Genomic DNA, 19,641 nt, shown 5'->3' with positions numbered 1-19,641 from the left:
TGTATCTAATTACTGTGGTGTTCTACATCACCCCTCAACTCACACACACTTGATCATATACAGTACACACACAGTACACACACACACACACACACACACACACACACACACACACACACACACGCACGCACGCACGCACGCACGCACGCACGCACGCACGCACGCACGCACACACACACACACACACACACACACACACACACACACACTTGTCCTCGTTGTAAATCAGAGTGAGTTATGGGCAGAGTGGAAAGAAACAGGATGTGACTGGCTGTATAGATCTACAGATCACAGGGGAGTCAACACGGAGTGTGTTAGACCAGTTGGGGTTGGTGTAGCATCTAGCAGGCTGCTCAGGGATTCATCACACTGTATTGTTTACAACCATACACATTCCTTGTGATTCTACATGGATTCACTTTCTGACACACCACAATTGACATAGGACCCTTCCCAATTGGTTCACTTTCCTATCATTCAGAGCCATTTTATCTACCTGTGATTCAGACTCCCCTTTGCATTTGAGTTGAAATCACTCTGCTGTGATGCAGTTGATTCTCCTGACTGTGTGTGGACGGTTGTGTGTAGATTTTCCAGACTGTGTGTGTTGTTGTGACTGAGCAAGAACAGCTGATGAGTCACCTCGTCCCACCCTGCACGGAGGGGGTTGTAATCAGGGAGGAGAGCTCTGAGCGAGGGTTAATAAATGCAGGTCACATCGATCTGCCTCTATGCGCACACACACAGGCACGCACCGACGCACGCACGCACACTGCTCTGTCTGAGGCCAACTGCTACTCCTGCACATTGCTGACCCGTCACACTAAGACACTGTAGACCATGAGACCACAGGTCCTCTCCATCTGACTGGTCATGCTAAACAGAGGGGCAGTACAGATGTTGACATTACACAACAAGCGAGATACCACAATGGGAAATGGGAATAGTTGTTATCAGAAATGCTAATTAATTATCTCAATGAGCTAAATCAAGTCTCCATCTGTCAGACAAGGTTTTTCATCACCAATGTGTGTTTTACCGAGCCACCTCTTTCACACTAACAGCGTGGCAGTACCCCAATACATCTGTGTTGTCTGTGTGTTACATCAGTGCTAGCTGTAGATAGGATCACAGTAGTAACAGCTGCATCAGTAGACCTCTGTAGCGATAATATCACTCTAGTCTGTTGGCACAGTCCTGCAAGCCTTCCATCCTGCCTCACACTCACCCTTCACTGTTACCGCTAAAACACACATACACACACGCACACTCTCACACGAGCAAAAACACACAGTCACCAGCCTCATTGCCTGAAACATTTCATTTCCACTCTCATCCGGACATATGGGGAATGGTGAAACATGCTCAATATTTACACACCACCTCCCTGTCAAAGATCCCCGTCACCCGTACCCCCAAGCAATGGCCTGTAAACCTCCATCACCCCTTCCCCTTCCTTGCCCTTGTGTATCACTGACTAACCGCCCTCCCCACACACCCCTCATCCAATTCTACCTCTCCAACACAAACCACAGACCTCAGTCCACCAAGCTTTATCATATCAGCTATGTTTATGACAGTTCTGCTATGACAGATATGCTATGTCTCTCACTTTAATATGTCATCCTCAGTGATTTTGTTATGGGTGTTATAAAACTGTCAAATAAACGAAATATAACTAAATCCTGAACGTGACTCGAATTGTGACCCAGATTCTTGAGAACATCCAGTAAATCTGTGAGGGGTTAGAGAAATAATTTGAGCCGATACTACACCACCTATGTTTGCTAAGAGTTTAGGAACTCTTTCAATACAATTATAGCACACAGGTACTTTGAAATCTGGTGGGAGCTTGCAATCTGGTTCACACAGAGAGGAGGCTGAGACTGGAATACGATTAGGAATATTTATTCTGGACAATGTATCTTTTAAAATGTACCCAGAGATTGGTAAAAGGATATTGATAACTTTGTCTATCAGTCTACATGATATTGTCTGAAATAATAGCAAATTCACATGCTCAAGGACAAAACCAACAAACCAATAGAACAAATCAGTAAGTCTGCTAAGTACTGAAGAAAGAAACAGTTCAAAACCATATCTACATCTAAAACCCACTGCTCGCTCACTCTGCCTGCTCAACCCAGATCTTAAGCTAGAGATATGTTTTTTTCTTGCATTGGGCTGCATCTCAGTACACCGCATCTGATACTGTCACCCTTCCACATCTGCAGTGAAAGATGGCAGAGCTAGAGCTGTGTTTGTCAGACCATGAGACATCCCAAAAACTGTTCCACCACTGTGTTCTCCGTTTTGCCAATTGTTTGGTTTCACAAAATTAGACCATAGATGGGTACGAGTTAAAACATTTTATCAACGTATCCACCGTATAAAGAGAGAGTTTAGTGCCAAAAATAAGGTGTTGAATACATGTAAAATATTCTAATTTAAAAAAGTATGCCTTAAAAGGTCCTAAAACTCAAAATAGCGGGAAGACTTGAGGCTGTAATCGCTGCCAAATGTGCCTCAACAAAGTACTGAGTAAAGGGTCTGAATACTCATGTAAATGTCATATTCAGTTTTTTATGTTTAATACATTTGCAAAAATGTCAAATCATCTGTTTGTGCTTTGTCATTATAGGGTATTGTGTGTAGATTGATGAGGCAAAAAAATGATTTAATAAATTTTAAAATGAACTGTAACGTAACAAAATGTGGAAACACTCAACGGGTCTGAATACTTTCCGAATGCACTACCTACATTCAGCACGCTACGAACACTCTGACCCATTACACTACAAAAACATCTCACTGGGTTAGACAAAGATTTGAACCTGCGACCAATCTAACCTCTGAGCTACTTGCTGCCTCCAGACCTCCCTACAACCATGCCAGCCTCTACATAAACCTACTGTATACCAAATCATAAGTCTTTACTCTGTACACTCCCTCTGTAGGTGATAAATGTTCCTCCCATGCCTCATTTAACACACTGAACAGAGACCAGTGAACTCCACATAACTATAAAGACTTGGAACACCCCTTGGTGAACCTCCCCTCACCTACACTGGCTTAGGGACTGCTGATGCATGGAACACAGAGGACAGAGAGAAGAAGAATGTGAGGGAGAGTGTATGAGATGTATTCAGTGTTCTATGTGACCTTTCCATGTTCATAGCCCCTGTAATGTTATTAACAGTGCAGCCACAGCCTCAGCCATGACCATCAATTAGAGCCACTTTGTTGCTTGCTTGCCTGCCTGCTATCTGCCAGCACACACACTGCCTCACCTCAGAGGAGCTCTCTCTCTCTCTCCTCCCATCTCTCTCCATCTCTTCAGATATCCTTCTCCCCCCTCCCTCCTGTACCTAACAGATTCAACATACACTATACACTGCATTTGGAAAGTATTCAGACCCCTTGACATTTTGTAACATTACAGCATTAATCTAAAATGGATTAAATAAAATAAAAATCTCAGCAATCTGCACACAATATCCAATAATAATAAAGCAAAAACAGTTTTTTATACATTTTTGCAAATGCATTAAAATCTAAAACCTAAATACCTTATTTACATAAGTATTCAGACCCTCTGCCCTGCTAGAGCTGCCCAGGTCAATTATAAGTGCTGTTATTGTGAAGTGGTAAAGCCTAGGAGCAACAACGGCTCAGCCGCAAAGTGGTAGGCCACACAAGCTCACAGATGAGGACCGCCACTCACTACTGAGTTCCAAACTGCATCTGCAAGCAACGTCAGCACAATAACTCTTCATGGGGAGCTTCATCAAATGGGTTTCCATTGCCGAGCAGCTGTACACAAGCTTAAGATCACCATGCGCAATGCCAAGTGTCGGTTGGATTGGGGTAAAGCTTGCCGCCATTGGACTCTAGAGCAGTGGAAACACATTCTCAAGGAGAGATGAATCACGCTTCATCTTCTGGCAGTCCGACGAACGAATCTGGGTTTGGCGGATGCCAGGAGTACACTACCTGCCCCAAATGCATAGTGCCAACTGTAATGTTTAGTGGAGGAGGAATAATGATCTGGGGCTGTTTTTCATGGTTTGGGCTAGGCAACTTATTTCTAGTGAAGGGAAATCTTAACGCTACAGCATACAATTACATTCTAGACAATTCTGTGATTGCAACTTTGCGGAAACAGTTTGGTGAAGTCCCTTTCTTGTTTCAGGATGACAATGCCCCTGTGCACAAAGAGAGGTCCATACATGCTATATATGTTTTGTCGAGATTGGTGTGGAAGAACCTGACTGGCCTGCACAGAGCCCTGACTTCAACCCCATCGAAACCTTTGGGATTAATTGGAATGGCGACTGTGAGGCCAACATCAGTGCCTGACCTCACTAATGCGCTTGTGGCTGAATGGAAGCAAGTCCCAGCAGCAATGTTCCAACATCTAATGGAAAGCCCATGATTTTGTAATGAGATGTTCGATGAAGAGGTTTCCACATACAGTTCTTCTGGTTATGTAGTGTACTTCAAAATGTTCTAATATTTTACGTAACAGAGAATTATTAGACAACCACAGTGTATTACACAATTATAACACCATCATTGCAATACCATTTGGGTGTGGTATAATTACAAAAGATCATTATCAATAAAATATCACAATACAGTGCAGAGCGCTTAATTTGCCGCTGGGGGGCAAGTAGACTCCCAGCTCCACTAAAACCATTGACAACTATTTGGTTGTAATATCTTTTGCTCTTGAACAGCACAGTCAAAGTTCCAAAGGCTGGGCCTAGTATAGTGTCTAAGAGATCATATATTATGTTTTGTAGTGATTTCTATGTTGTTGATGTAAATAATATTTGTTGGTCCGGGATGTGTAATGAGGAGCAAACTTGACACATTCATGAAATTGCTTATCCCAGGTACTAATAAACATGCACCCATCTAGAAAATGACAGTAAAAATGTTTAACTGTGGATTGATGAGGAATTTAGGAATGGTAAGGTTGAGAGGGATGAGGAAAAAGCAATATAAAATAAGTCTGGCTGCACAACCGATTGGCAAATGCACTGCAAATTGAGAAATCATGTGACTAAACTTAATTAAAAGAAGAATAAACTACACTATGGAACAAAGATAAATTACCTAAAGAATGATAGTAAAAAACTTTGGAGAACCTTCAATAACATTTTGGGAAAAAAGCTGGCTCAGTCATCACAAAACTGACTGATATTGTCAACTAATTTAATTACTTTTTTTCATTGGCAAGATTAGCAAACGTAGGCATGGCATGCCAACAACAAACACTGACACTACATATCCAAGTATATTTAACCAAATGATGAAAGACAAGCATTGTAATCTTTAATTCCTTAAAAAACTTCTTAGGTCTGAGATCCAACTAAAGGGATCGATATGACAACAGCCAGTGAAAGTGCAGGGCGTCAAATTCAAAACAACAGAAATCCCATAATTAAAATTCTTCAAACATACAAGTATTTTACAGCATTTTAAAGATACGCTTCTTGTTAATCCCACCACAGTGTCCGATTTCAAATAGGCTTTATGGCGAAAGCACCACAGCAATTATGTTTAAAATACAGCTATTTTCCAGTCAAAGAGAGTCACAAAAAGCAGAAATAGAGATAGAATTAATCACTAACCTTTGATGATCTTCATCAGATGACACTCATAGGAATTCATGTCACACAATACATGTATGTTTTGTTTGAAAACAAATCTCAGTATACATTGGTGCGTTATGTTCAGTAGTTTCAAAAACATCCGGTGATTTTGCAGAGAGTCACATCAATTTACAGAAATAATCATCATAAATGTTGATGAAAATACAAGTGTTATACATGGAACTTTAGATACACTCATCCTTAATGCAACCGTTGTCAAATTTCAAAAAAGCTTTACGGAAAAAGCAAACCATGCAATAATCTGAGTACGGCGCTCAGAGCCCAAACAAGCCAAAAAGATATCAGCCATATTGTGCAGTCAACAGAAGTCGGAAATAACATTATAAATATTCATATTTACCTTTGATGATCTTCATCAGAATGCACTCCCAGGAATCCCAGTTCCAAAACAAATATTTGTTTTATTCGATAATGTCCAACATTTATGTACAAATAGCTCCTTTTGTTAGCGTGTTTGGTAAACAAATCCAAACTCACGAAGCACGTACACGAGGAGCAGACGAAAAGTCAAAAGTTCCGTTACAGTCCGTAGAAACATGTCAAACGAAGTATAGAATCAATCTTTATCAATCCAACCGGAGAATTCCTTTGTATGTAGAAATGCAATGGAACAGAGCTCGCTCTCAGGTGAACGAGCGTCACGAGCTCAAGGCATTCTGGCAGACCTCTGACTCATTCCCCTCTCAGTCGCCCCCCTGTTGAAGCATCAAACAAGGTTTTAAAGACTGTTGACATCTAGTGGAAGCCTGAGGAAGTGCAACATTACCAATATCCCACTGTATCTTCAATAGGGAATGAGTTGAAAAACGACCAATCTCAGATTTCCCACTTCCTGGTTGTATTTTTTCTCAGCTTTTTGCCTGCCATATGAGTTCTGTTATACTCAAAGACATCATTCAAACAGTTGTAGAAACTTCAGAGTGTTTTCTATACAATACTAATAATAATATGCATATATTAGCATCTGGGACAGAGTAGGAGGTAGTTTACTCTGGGCATGCTATTCATCCAAAAGTGCTGCCCCCTAACCCAAATAAGTTTTAAGTTACTTGCTGTTTAACTCTGACGATAGAGCTAAATGTGTAACAATCGGAAATGTGTAGTTCTGACTATGCATTTCAAGAGATGATGATATTGAAAACAAATAGTTTACATTTATTTAACAATCCGTTGAAAACGGCATGTAGTTGTCATATCCAACGCACCATATTGTGACTTTTTTATTTATTGATTATGACCTATACCATCTTATAGTAGCCTATAATAACAAAGCCATTATACATTACAGAATTACATTAGACATTGTAAGTAGTGTGCACATGAGAGGAGAGTGAGTGTGTAGAAATACCAACACTGCTAGTTGAGCCACATCTAGACAAAGTGTGTTAGCGTTGTTAGATTCCGGGTCAAATTTGGAACATTGTTATACTCAGAAGCATCGTATCTAAGGAGTGATATGGACTGGTTTTTACATCAGATGTTAATGGTTATCTGCAGGAGCCAGATGGCTTTGGAATGTGTTGGGTGGATGGGAGGAAGTCACAGGATTGCTGTAGGGGATACGGGTGGAGAGTTTTGGATTAAGCGTCAAGGGGGCTGAGGTCAGGTCAGATCCCCTTAAGTGAGATGGTTTATTACCCTATCACTTCGTCTTCCTGTCGAACCATGAAATATGTAAGGATTGGAGAGAAGGAGGAGTGCATAAATTGGAGTATATATACTTGTGGTGCTGGAAACATGAATACAGCTATATTGACCTTCTGGGCAGAATACACTTGGTTACACACTACACAGGTTAATGTTTCATATTTTCCGTTGAGTGTTTTTACTCTGAGAATTAGAAGCGAACAGTGTCCCACAGGGTTGGGCTCAATTCTTTTCAATTCCAGTCAATTCAAAAAGTCAACGAAAAACATCTAATTGAAAATCATTGTAGAGAATTGGAATTGGAATTTTAACGTACTTCCTGGAATTGACCTAACCCTGGTGTCCTACTTTAAAGTGTTCAATACCCCTGCTTCCAGTCCAGCTCCATTCAATTTAAAGTGAATTCAGAAAGCTGATTGGACATGGAGCGTGGGTTCTACAATACCCTCTTCACATGATGGCATTTTCAATTCAAATCATGTCCAATTCATTTCCTAAATTGACTTGAATTAAAAAGGAATTGACGAAGCGGTGTATTTGATTGGCTATATGTGCTGTATGCCAAAATGAGGCAGCAGCGCTGCTCTGGTGTGAAATTAACAGCTCTTTACTACACCCCCAGGAGCGAGTCTGAACACCAGCAGAGAGAGAGGGGAAGATGGAAAGAGAGATGGAGAGGGAGGAAGGTGGCCATAAACTAAAGGCAGAGAGAGGGAGGGAGACTCCTTCTCCTGCATTCAAATAACACATAATCCAGCGTTATCAGCTCTGCTCTCTCTTCAACCCTCCAACCTCTCTCTTTTCCTCATTCCTTCTCACTGAAAATGTTGTGCATTAACATCCCTCATCTATTAGCATCCCTCATCCTCCCTCTTCCCCTCTAGGTCTATCTGGGAGATGAGGGGAGGTAGAGAGGAAATGAGAGAAGGAAAGGAGGAGAGAGAATCTTATCCAGCAGAGAGAGAAGAGAGAAGAGAGAGAAGCAGTCAACTCCAGCCTCAATGATGTCAGAGATCCCCCCAACGCATGCGCACACACACACACACACACACACACACACACACACACACACACACACACACACACACACACACACACACACACACACACACACACACACACACACACACACACACACACACACACACACACACACACACACACACACACAGCACCTCACTAACAATATCATATTGTTCGGTCTTGTGGCCATCATGCATGTGGTTAATACTTAGTGGCATAATGAATTACAAGGGAAAAACTGCCTGGTACATACAATACAATGTATTTGTACAGCAGCACTGGTGTACTGTGCTCTGTGCTCTGGGAAGGAGAAGGGAGGGGGAAGAAACACATATAAATACTCTGAGGGTTTAGAGTTAACAGAGATACTAAAACCAGAGGGAGAGAGAGAAGGGAGTGAGGGGGTGAATTTGTTAATACAAAGGAACACTGCATCAAACCAATGAACTGCTCTGAGCCTGGCTGGCTGTGTGTGTGTGTGTGTGTGTGTGTGTGTGTGTGTGTGTGTGTGTGTGTGTGTGTGTGTGTGTGTGTGTGTGTGTGTGTGTGTGTGTGTGTGTGTGTGTGTGTGTGTGTGCGCGTGTGCGCGTGTGCGTGTGTGCGTGTGTGCGTGCGTGTGCGTGTGCGTGTGCGTGTGCGTGTGCGTGTGCGTGTGCGTGTGTGTGCGCGTGTCCGCGTGTGTGCGTGTGTGCGTGTGTGCGTGTGTGTGCGTGTGTGCGTGTGTGTGTGTGTGTGTGTGTGTGTGTGTGTGTGTGTGTGTGTGTGTGTGTGTGTGTGTGGCTGTTTGAGCCATGGCTGAGAAGGAGAGGAGTGCGTCAGCATTACATTCACGTTCCCACTGAAGGACAGAGGGAAAGGGCAGAGACAGTCTTAGCTCCTCTCAAGACACACACACAGGGAAAAAAGAGAGGCTGTAGAATAAATAACAAGAAGAGAAGAGGAGATGGGGATTGGAATGCTGCTGATGCTGCGACGGTGTCATGCCTGTTTGCCTGCTTGTGTGCCTCCTCTCTCTCTTCCGCTCTCTCACTCTCCCTTTTGCTTTCCCCCTCTCTCGCTTCCTATCTCTCTCCTCCACAGTGGTTACTGCAGTAGTCCAGCAGCCAGTCGGGAGCTTCTCTGCCACACAGAGAGCTAACTGCCACAACTTGCTACCTCACCTCATACCTACAGCCCTCAGTCCTGAGCTCAGCCCTGGGGATCAACTTGTAGACAACCAGGACAGACAGAGGGATACGGCAGGAGACACACACCTCAGGGGAGAGGGCACCAGGCCAGGAGCACCCCATTCCTGGCTCATTTTACGGATAGCAGCTACAGATATATACCCTTCACAGCCACCATCGCATCCACACAATCTACTCCTCTCTCTCTCTCTCTAAAGCGTAGCTCCGGCAGCACTGCGCTCCCCACCTCCTCCCTCCTCTCTAACCAGCAGCACCCCCCCCCCAGGAGGAATCGCTGGATTATTGCTAACTATGCTGCACGCGGCAGGCTGCAGCTGCTATAGACACAGCCAGGCAAACCAACGCAGGGAGAGGACCAGAAGAGAAGAGAGAAAAAGAGAGAATAGGGGGGTGACTGCATCAGGAGTCCTTTAGCTTTTCCCTCTCTCTCTTTCTCCATCCATCAGAGCGGGGCTAATCAGGCACAAGCTAGCCGTCGGCAAAGTCACAGAGACGGAGGGCTCTCTGCCGACACTCACACACACAGACACAAAGGAACACGCTCACATGCACGAGGACCTGCCAAAACGGGGGATTTTTTATAATTTTTATTCTGTAATTTTTTCCCTTCTGCTCAGTGTATCTGGCTTATACTGCGTGATGGAGCAGTTTGATTCGTCAACAGAGGGGGCTGTGTGTCTGCGGCTGCAGGCAGGGAGAGGAGGAGAGGAGGGGGGCTGGGGGACGCCAGGCACCTGCTTAGCTTAACCCACACGGCCTGTCCTTTCCCACCGAGCCTGTAGTCTCTACACGCTGCTCCACTCCGCTCTGCTCCACTCCGCTCTGCTCCACTCTCACCACGGGCTAATAGGAGACATCTTGTTCCATTGGTTAACACAGGGACACTACCACCACATTCCAGAAGAAGGAGAAGAATTTAAATTAAATATATTTTTCACTTTTCGGATTTTCCATTGAAGTGAACTACACGGCTGTGGTTTGTGATTGGTTTTCGTAGTATTCGGAAAGGAAGAGAAACAGTCCATTTCAGAACTAATGAGGTAGGTGATTGATCCTGGTTTTCAACCGTTTGTTTTTATCACTGCAAAGCATTCTGCTTCTGCTGCTGCTCTGCCTTCACATTAATCTATCTTTTTCCCTCTATTCCCCCTCTCTCCTTCTTTCACTCTGACTCTTCCTCCCCTCTATTACTCTCCCTCTCTCTTTCTCTTTTCTTCTTTCCCTCTCTCTTTCTCTTTCTCACTTTCTCTCCCTGTCTGTCTCTGCGTAGCGTCTCCCAGTCCCGTCGATGGCGTGGCGAGCCCTGTCCTTGTTCCAGCCAGGGTAGGAGGGTGGTGTGTCCTCCTCTAGCGTCTGTCTCCCCCCACCATGCTGAAAAAGAGTCCTCCGAACCATGAGTCCTGTGGGCCAGGTTTCTCTGCAGCCCACCTGGAACGCAGTCCTGCTCACCCTGCTAGCCCTCACCATGGTGCCAGCTCTCAGTTTGTACCAGCCTGTCGGCCTGGGTGCTCCCTCTAACCCCCAGAACTGCCCGGCGGTGTGCTCCTGCACCAACCAGCTTGCTAAGGTGGTGTGTACGCGCCGTGGCCTGGTCAGGGTGCCCCCCGGGATCCCCACCAACACCAGGTACCTCAACCTGATGGAAAACAGCATCGAGACCATCCAAGCTGACACCTTCAGACACCTACACCATCTTGAGGTGCTGCAGCTGGGCAGGAACGCCATCAGGCAGATTGAGGTGGGGGCCTTCAATGGCCTGACCAGCCTCAATACCCTGGAGCTGTTTGACAACAGACTGACGGGGATCCCCAGCGGGGCCTTTGAGTACCTGTCCAAGCTGAGGGAGCTGTGGCTGAGGAACAACCCCATCGAGAGCATCCCGTCCTATGCTTTCAACAGGGTGCCCTCTCTGATGAGGCTAGACCTGGGCGAGCTCAGGAGGCTGGATTACATCTCTGATGGGGCATTTGAGGGCCTGCAGAACCTCAAGTACCTGAATCTGGGGATGTGTAACCTTATGGAGATGCCTGTCCTGTCACCCCTGACAGGCCTGGAGGAGCTGGAGATGTCTGAGAACACTTTCCCTGAGATGAAGCCTGGCTCGTTCCGTGGCCTGTGCTCCCTACGGAAACTCTGGATTATGAACTCTGGGATCACCGTGATTGAGAGGAACGCTTTCGATGACATTACGGCGCTGGTGGAGCTGAATCTAGCCCATAATAATCTGTCGTCTCTCCCCCATGACCTCTTTGCCCCGCTGCAGTACCTGGTGGAACTTCATCTCCACCACAACCCCTGGAGGTGTGACTGTGATGTGGTCTGGCTGTCCTGGTGGCTCAGGGAGTACATCCCCACTAACTCCACCTGCTGCGGCCGCTGCCACTCCCCTGCCCACATGAGAGGACGATACCTGGTGGAGGTGGACCAGACCACATTCCAGTGCTCTGCTCCCTTCATCCTGGATGCTCCCAGGGACCTCAACATCTCTGCAGAGAGAGTGGCTGAACTCAAGTGTCGCACAGCCTCCATGTCATCGGTCCGATGGCTGCTTCCTAATGGGACCGTTCTGACCCATGGCTCGGCTCACCCTCGGATTTCTGTCCTTAACGACGGAACACTCAACTTCTCCAACGTTCTGCCATCGGACACAGGCGTCTACACCTGTATGGTGACTAACATGGCGGGTAACTCCAATGCCTCGGCCTACCTGAATGTCAGCAATGCCGAACTCAACACCTCCAACCTTTCCTATTTCACTACACTGACTGTGGAGGTGCTGGAGCCCACCGTAGAGGAGATCCCCAAACCCAAACCCACCATCCCAGCCTCGCCCTCCGTGTTCCAGCCCGTCTTCATCTCCACACCCACTGTGTTGCTCCAGAACACCCAGACCCCCCGCCAGATATCTCTCCCCACGGCCCGTGGCCCCATCCACCCTCCCCCCAGCCTGGATGAGGTCATGAAGACAACCAAGATCATCATTGGCTGCTTCGTTGCGGTGACACTCCTGGCTGCTGCCATGTTGATTGCCTTCTACAAGCTGCGTAAGCAGCACCAGCAGCGGAGCACGGTGGCAGCGGCACGGACCATTGAGATCATCCAGATGGACGAGGAACTTCCCCAGGTTCCATCAGCCAGATCAGGTTCTAGTGGGTCTGAGGAGACTGGGCTGGCTCTGCCCATGTTACTGGAACACAACAGCACCGTCTTCAATAAGGAATACATCTCGTCGTCCTCATCATCCTCCCACAGAGACAGGGACAGACACAGAGACAGGGACAGGGACAGAGCTGCCTACGGGGCTCACTGGACCCATAACAACCTGGGAAACTCCCTGCATCGCTCCTCCAGCCGCCAGTATTATCAGCAGCACCACAGCCTCATCAGCACCATCGCAGAGCCGTACGTCATTAAGCCAACTCACACCAAGGAGAAGGTCCAAGAGACCCAGATCTAGGGGACTCATGCTGGCCTTACTGTGGATCTAGCTGTGTGGATCTAACTCAGTGGATTTCTATATGTATCTGACTTTACCCCTTCCTCTCCTCCTTTTCTCTCTGCTCACCAGTCCATGCAATAGAATGCACAAAGAAGACAGTAACTTTATTTTGTACAGAGTGCAAAATAGAGACAGTTTTTTCTCTCTTGTACATGCTTATACATAAATATAGAAATATAAAAAATATAAAATAAATATACTATGAGGACGGTGGTGGAAGATTATATTTAAAAAAAAATAAAGTACAATTTAAACTATTTTCTAATAACTTGTAACTTGCTATTTAAAAATGAGAGATGTTGAGATCAGTGGGGGTAGCCTATATGATGATTTATTGAGGGAGCTGTCTTGAGGAAGACTGTTCTGTTTGTTATTTTGACCATTTAGAATGCAGTAAAACCCCTTATACCCACACCAGTTTATAGAACAACAAGCCCTAACATCAGATCAGTCTCCACAGGTTAAGCTTGTTAAAGCACCAATTCGTACTGTGCCAAACGTTGCAATAAAAGACTGGAGGATTAAGAAAACCAACAGCCACAACCAAGCAAAATCTTGACAGAGAGTCATTTGTCGAGGGAGAGCTGTGGAGAGAAGAGTGTAGATTTTGCTGTTCAGTCGCTATCAGCCAAATGTTTTCAGACTGCAGTGGATTTCTGCAGCTAAGGTTTAACCCTTTGTTTATCGGAGCGAAGCTACACGTCTTTCTAAAAGCATCTCTTTTTATGTTACTGAACCCATGTAGTATGATTGCATTTGAATTATCCCAGGTCCCCTTGGCTAAGACGAAGGACAGGCTATTTTGAATGGTGATTTGGTGTGATTACTTCATGCAGATTTCAGTTGCATAATGCATTATGTTTTATATTTATTTTCCTTTCCTTGGGTTGCGACATGCTTCTTAATAGCATTTGTGGTGTTTTGGGTTAATGTAGTGATGCATTAAAGCAGTTATTTGCCTGCTCTCTGGTAATCCCTCACAGATACCGACATGTGGTGCAGAATGACTGGGGTTTGCTGACCGATCTGCTTTTGAAAGAAAAAAAGGAGTGGTGTTGAAATGAAATGAATGTCTGGACATTGGGCTTGTTTCTCTGTGGACGTAATTGAAACAGTGAAATCGTTTTTTTTTATTTTCCTTATTGTAGTTATTATTTCGAGCATTATGGGGAGGCTATAAGGATGTAAAAATAAATAAAACCATTGGTTTGTATTTCTCTCGGACACATTGCCGTGCCATTCTTTTCCTTTTCCCTCTTGCTCACAGTGTGGCGATATTAGTTGGTAAGCCTGTTAGCATGTCAGTCCACAGACACTGAACAGAAAGCATTCTGAATTCCAAATGGAGCTCTACTCCGTAGCCACTTCTGATCTGAAAGGTCCAGATATAGCAATATGACAAATGCTTCACTTTGCCTTCTGATAAACTTGTTGATTTCTTTGCAATATCGCTTGCACCTATCCAATAATTTCAGATGTACTGTATATCAGTACCAAGGGAGCAGGGGTCAGGATTGATTTGGAATCTAGAATAAGAGGTCCATGCTATTTCTATGCTCTAAATCAAATCAAATTAAATCAAATTTTGATCACATGATTTGTTAACAACAGGTGTAGTGATATGCTTACTTCCGCTTACAGATAACAAAAAAATAATAATATGAGGAATATGAGGAATAAATACACAATGAGTAATGATAACTTGGCTATATACACAGGGTAAGTACCAAGTCAATGTAGAGGGGTGTGAGGTAATTAAGGTAGATATGTACCTATAGGTAGGGGTGAAGTGACGAGGCAACAGGATAGATAGTAAATAGTAGCAGAATTGTTAGTCCAAAAAGGGTCAATGCAGATAGTCTGAGTAGCTATTTAGTTAACTATTTACCAAACTATTTATGGTTTGGTAGAAAATGTTCAGGGTCCTGTTGGTTACAGACTTGGTGAATTTGTAACACTTGCCGTACAGTAGTAGAAAGAACAGTCTATGACTTGGGTGGCTGGAATCTTTGACAATTTCTAAGGCCTTCCTCTGACACCACCCAGGATGGTAGGGAGTTCAGCCCCAGTTATTCACTGGACCATACACACTATACTGTGTAGCAACTTGCAGTCAGATGTCAAGCAGTTGCCATACCGAATGGTGATGCAGCCAGTCAAGATGCTCTCAATGGTGAAGATGTAGAATGTTTTGAGGATTTGAGGTCCCATGGCAAATCTTTTCAGCCTCCTGAGGGGGAAGAGGTGTTGTCATGCATTCTTTATGACTGTGTTGGTGTGTGTGGACCATGATAATTCCTTAGTGATGTGGACACAGAAGAACTTGAAGCTCTTGACCTGCTCCATTACAGCCCCATCGTGCTCGGCCCTCCGTTTCCTGACGTCCCCGATCAGCTCCTTTGTCTTGCTGACATTGAGGGAGAAGTTGTTGTCCTCGCACCACACTGCCAGGCCACTGATATACTCCCTGCAGGCTGTCTTATCGTTGTCGGTGGACAGGCCAACCACCATCGTGTCATCATAAATCTCGATGATGGTGTTGAAGTCGCGCAGTTATGGATGAACAGGGAGTATAGGAGGGGACTAAGCACGCACCCCTGAGGGGCCCCCGTGTTATGGGTCAGCATAGCGGATGTGTTGTTGACTACCTTCAGCACCTGGGGGTGGCCCGTCAGGAAGTCCAGGATCCAGTTGCAGAGGGAGGTGTTCAGTCCCAGGGTCCTGAGTGATGAGATTGGAGGGCACTATGGTGTTGAACGATGAGCTATAGTCAATGAACAGCATTCTCATATAGGTATTCCTGCTTGTCCAGGTGGGAGAGGGCAGTGTGGAGTGTAATAGAGATTGCGTCATCTGTGGATTTGTTGGGGCGTTATATGAATTGGAATATGTCCAGTGTGTCTGGGATGATGGTGTTGATGTGAGCCATTACAAGCCTTTCAAAGCATTGCATGGCTACAGATGTGAGTGCTATGGGGTGATAATAATTTAGACAGGTTAACTTGATGTTCTTGGGCATATGGTGGTCTTGGACTATGGTGGTCTGCTTGAAACATGTAGGTATTACAGACTTGGTCAGGGAGAGGTTGAAAATGTTACTGAAGACACTTACCAGCTGGTCAGCGCATTCTCTGAGTACGCGTCCTGGTAATCCGTCTGGCCCTGAGCCCTCTATTCTCCTCTTTCCCTGTGATTCCTTTGCATTGCATTTCCTCTGGTCCCTGTCAGTGAATGAGTCTGGAAGTGATGTTCTATACAATGCTGCATTGTCCTCCCTCCCACACTGGAGCTCCTCCCTCCCATCTCCTGGTCTTCACATTGTCCGAGGTGGTTAGATAGACACACACACGCTGAATGCCAAATAAATCTCCAGCACCTTTCCCCTAGGCACCAAAAGGCATAGATACAAGTAATGTGGTAGTAGCCACCTTGCCCTACGTTGGATTTCTGCTATATTCCTCACTCCCATACAATCCTTTCAGGTATACAAAGGTGTATAGTTGCTAGGGGGGTGATTTGGGGTTCAGTAACAGAGCTTGGGTGCATCCCAAAAATCTAACACAACTTCCTCTTCTTGTACATGTTTCTACTTACTTTGATGTGAGGAGACAAGTATTGGTAGTCATTTACCATATTGATTTCCTCTTCTTGTTAGATCAGCGCAGAAGAAGGAGCAAAAGAGAGTGAGATAGTTTAGACCATTGAATTGAAGTTTGCATATGGTTACACTGTCAAAAACATATATCCAAATGAAAATGAATCCTTCCTTCTATCAATACGCGGATCCGTAGTACATCCCCTTTGTGGGGAAGTAGCCTACAGTGTAATGTATGTGTTGTGTAAGTGACACTTTCCCAATTTCACAATGAAAATGAATGATTCTTGTTATCATCAATAATATGCTTCTGTAGTACATTCCCAGTGTGTGGGTTTCACTATGCCTTTTCCTGCACTGATGAAGCTTCTGAATCACCATGATGCCCCGCAGTTGAAAGGTCAAACATCAGAATGAATTGATTATGGTGGTGTTCCCCTGCTCAGTCGTTGCTGACGCATGTCAAATCTTACAATGCATACATCTTACAACAACCACATCATATGCTATAGCAATCTAGTGCCGATGACACAGTCGATGACATGGCACTCAACCATTGGTTGGTGTATGCAAAGTCTGAGCAGGGGAACGTGATGTTCTGTAGTGAATTGTGCAGCATCACTACAACTTCTCATCTGCCCCTTCAGATACACTCAGTCACCCTCTTTTCCTCTCAGCAGACACACAGACCGCTACTGTTTCCTCAGCTCAGCTCAGCTCAGACCACCAAATGTCAATCAGGGCCCAGAGGGGAACAGGAAGACAGGAAGGGAAGCATTGGAAATGTTCATGTTGCTCCAAAAGAGATGTTTCCCAGTCTATTTCAAGAGAAAGGAAGTACAAATGAGCCATTCAATAATTACAGAGGCATTCTGCTGCCAGACTTGGAGGGGAACACCAAGGCTGTGTTTAAATCCAACAGGCATCAATTGGACTGGCCTTATCACTGAGCTGGACATTTCCTCTCTCAGCAGGGAGAGGGTACAGATACACTGCCTCTTCCTTCTTCTCCCCCTTGTCCTCCTCTTTTTCAGCACCTCCTCCTCCCACTCCTTCTCCTCTTCCTATCTTCCTTCTTCCTCTTGTCTCTATAAATGCCTTAATCTACTACAAATGATACATTCATAATGCATTACAGACAACTGGTTCCTAGAGAATGTTACTGACTGTTTTCTATCCCGTCTGCTCCTCAGTGTGTGTGTGAGGACTGTATACAGGTGTGCTGATGGGAGCAGTTGCGCTCATTACTGGGACAAGTGGATGTTTTCTGAATTTTTCTCTGTAAGGTGAATAAGAACATGTTACACCAACGAGTCAGACACTCTCCTCTCCACACCTAACATCTGAATGCTTTTGTGATGGGTGTTTTTACTGCAATATGGCAGCTTAGTCTGTTTGTTGAATGTGTTCTGTTGAAAGGAAAATCTTTTCCCCTTTTCTTGCTCTTATGTGTCAGTGAAAGAGAAGTTACCTCTGAGAGGCCATTAGCTCTGTCTGAGGCCTTTTAATATGGGGATATACATCCTTTAAACCAGGTATATCCAATAACAATCCCGGAGTGCTAAAACACTTGTTGTTTTCATTTTCTCCCTCCAATCAGAGACGGATTCAGAGTCAACACTAGAGTTACCAAAGTTACTGAAATTTTCAGCAATGTTGGTAATTAACCGGTAATCTATGGTAATTGTGGTAATATATACATGAATTAGAAAAATGTAATCATATCAAATATAATCTATAATCTATATCTATGTCCATATTGTCCATGAGTTTTGAGTGGATAGACCATAAGAGAAAATGACCTAATTAATGAAAAATGTATCTAATTAACAATGACATAATATACAATTAACTCTGCAACTCTTCCAACTACTGACTTATTTTCAAAACTGCCACCAATGTGACGCCGCAACATTTACAACAAATGTATATTGACAAAGTAATGTAAACAAAAGCCTGTAAAAATATAAATGATATGCTACACTGAAACTCTCATATTAAACACCCACGGTATTCACTAAATTGATGGGAAATACTTGGGGTAACATTTTACAGCTTTGTCATTGACATTTTCATATTAAAGTCATCATATATTATAATTTATAATATCTTAGAAATTTTCCAGATTTCCAGTAGTTTGCTAGTAAACTTAGAAAGTTACAATTAATATACCTTTCCTTTGCAACCCTACTTGGGGCACTATACCACTTAACTCTCTGGCCAATCAGTTACAATTATGATCAATGTTCAATAACTGTGAGATAGAAAAGAAGGTATTTGAATAGCTCTGATCTCGGCCCTTGTGAAGATCTAAAAGGATAGGCAGCAGCAAAATGGGAGAGGTAGCGCTATCACCATATTATTTTGTATCTACTGAAGTGTCTTTGTCTATGATAAGGGGTTATTGGTTGATTTGGTATTGGACATTAGTCTACAAACACAAGAGCACAACAAAAGGCTAGCTGTGACAACATCAGTAGTGCTAATACGAGACAGCTCCTCTCTCTTATCAGTAGCAGTGGAGTCTGTCATGCATTCAGACTGTGCCTGCATGTTGCCAGTGAGCTGTGAAGATGCCTCGTCATAACGTGGATCAGTCCCTATTTCTCTCTCCCCTCCTCTTTGTCTGAAATGAATTGACTTAAAATCATTGACTTAAAGTCAACCACCCCCTTCTCTCTACTGCTCTCTCACCATCTCTTTGTCTTTCCGGACCAGGCTTCTCTCTACCGCTCTCTCACCATCTCTTTGTCTTTCCGGACCAGGTTTCTCCCTACCGCTCTCTCACCATCTCTTTGTCTTTCCGGACCAGGCTTCTCTCTACCGCTCTCTCACCATCTCTTTGTCTTTCCGGACCAGGTTTCTCCCTACCGCTCTCTCACCATCTCTTTGTCTTTCCGGACCAGGCTTCTCTCTACCGCTCTCTCACCATCCCTTTGTCTTTCCGGACCAGGCTTCTCTCTACCGCTCTCTCACCATCTCTTTGTCTTTCCGGACCAGGCTTCTCTC

General features: G+C 44.5%; 1 protein-coding gene across 1 annotated transcript; it reads left to right on the top strand.

Moving 5' to 3' along the window:
• The first annotated feature begins 9,258 nt into the window (after positions 1 to 9,258).
• On the top strand, positions 9,259 to 14,251 carry LOC123992618 (leucine-rich repeat-containing protein 4-like). Its single transcript, XM_046293909.1, has 2 exons — positions 9,259 to 10,578; positions 10,809 to 14,251. The coding sequence occupies exon 2, from the start codon at positions 10,932 to 10,934 to the stop codon at positions 12,993 to 12,995; it is 2,064 nt and encodes a 687-aa protein (XP_046149865.1). The 5' UTR covers positions 9,259 to 10,578; positions 10,809 to 10,931; the 3' UTR covers positions 12,996 to 14,251.
• Positions 14,252 to 19,641: the final 5,390 nt, after the last annotated feature.

The sequence above is a fragment of the Oncorhynchus gorbuscha genome, linkage group LG02, assembly GCF_021184085.1.
Source record: "Oncorhynchus gorbuscha isolate QuinsamMale2020 ecotype Even-year linkage group LG02, OgorEven_v1.0, whole genome shotgun sequence".
Taxonomy (NCBI): domain Eukaryota; kingdom Metazoa; phylum Chordata; class Actinopteri; order Salmoniformes; family Salmonidae; genus Oncorhynchus; species Oncorhynchus gorbuscha.
This window is presented reverse-complemented; position numbering and strand designations above follow the sequence as displayed.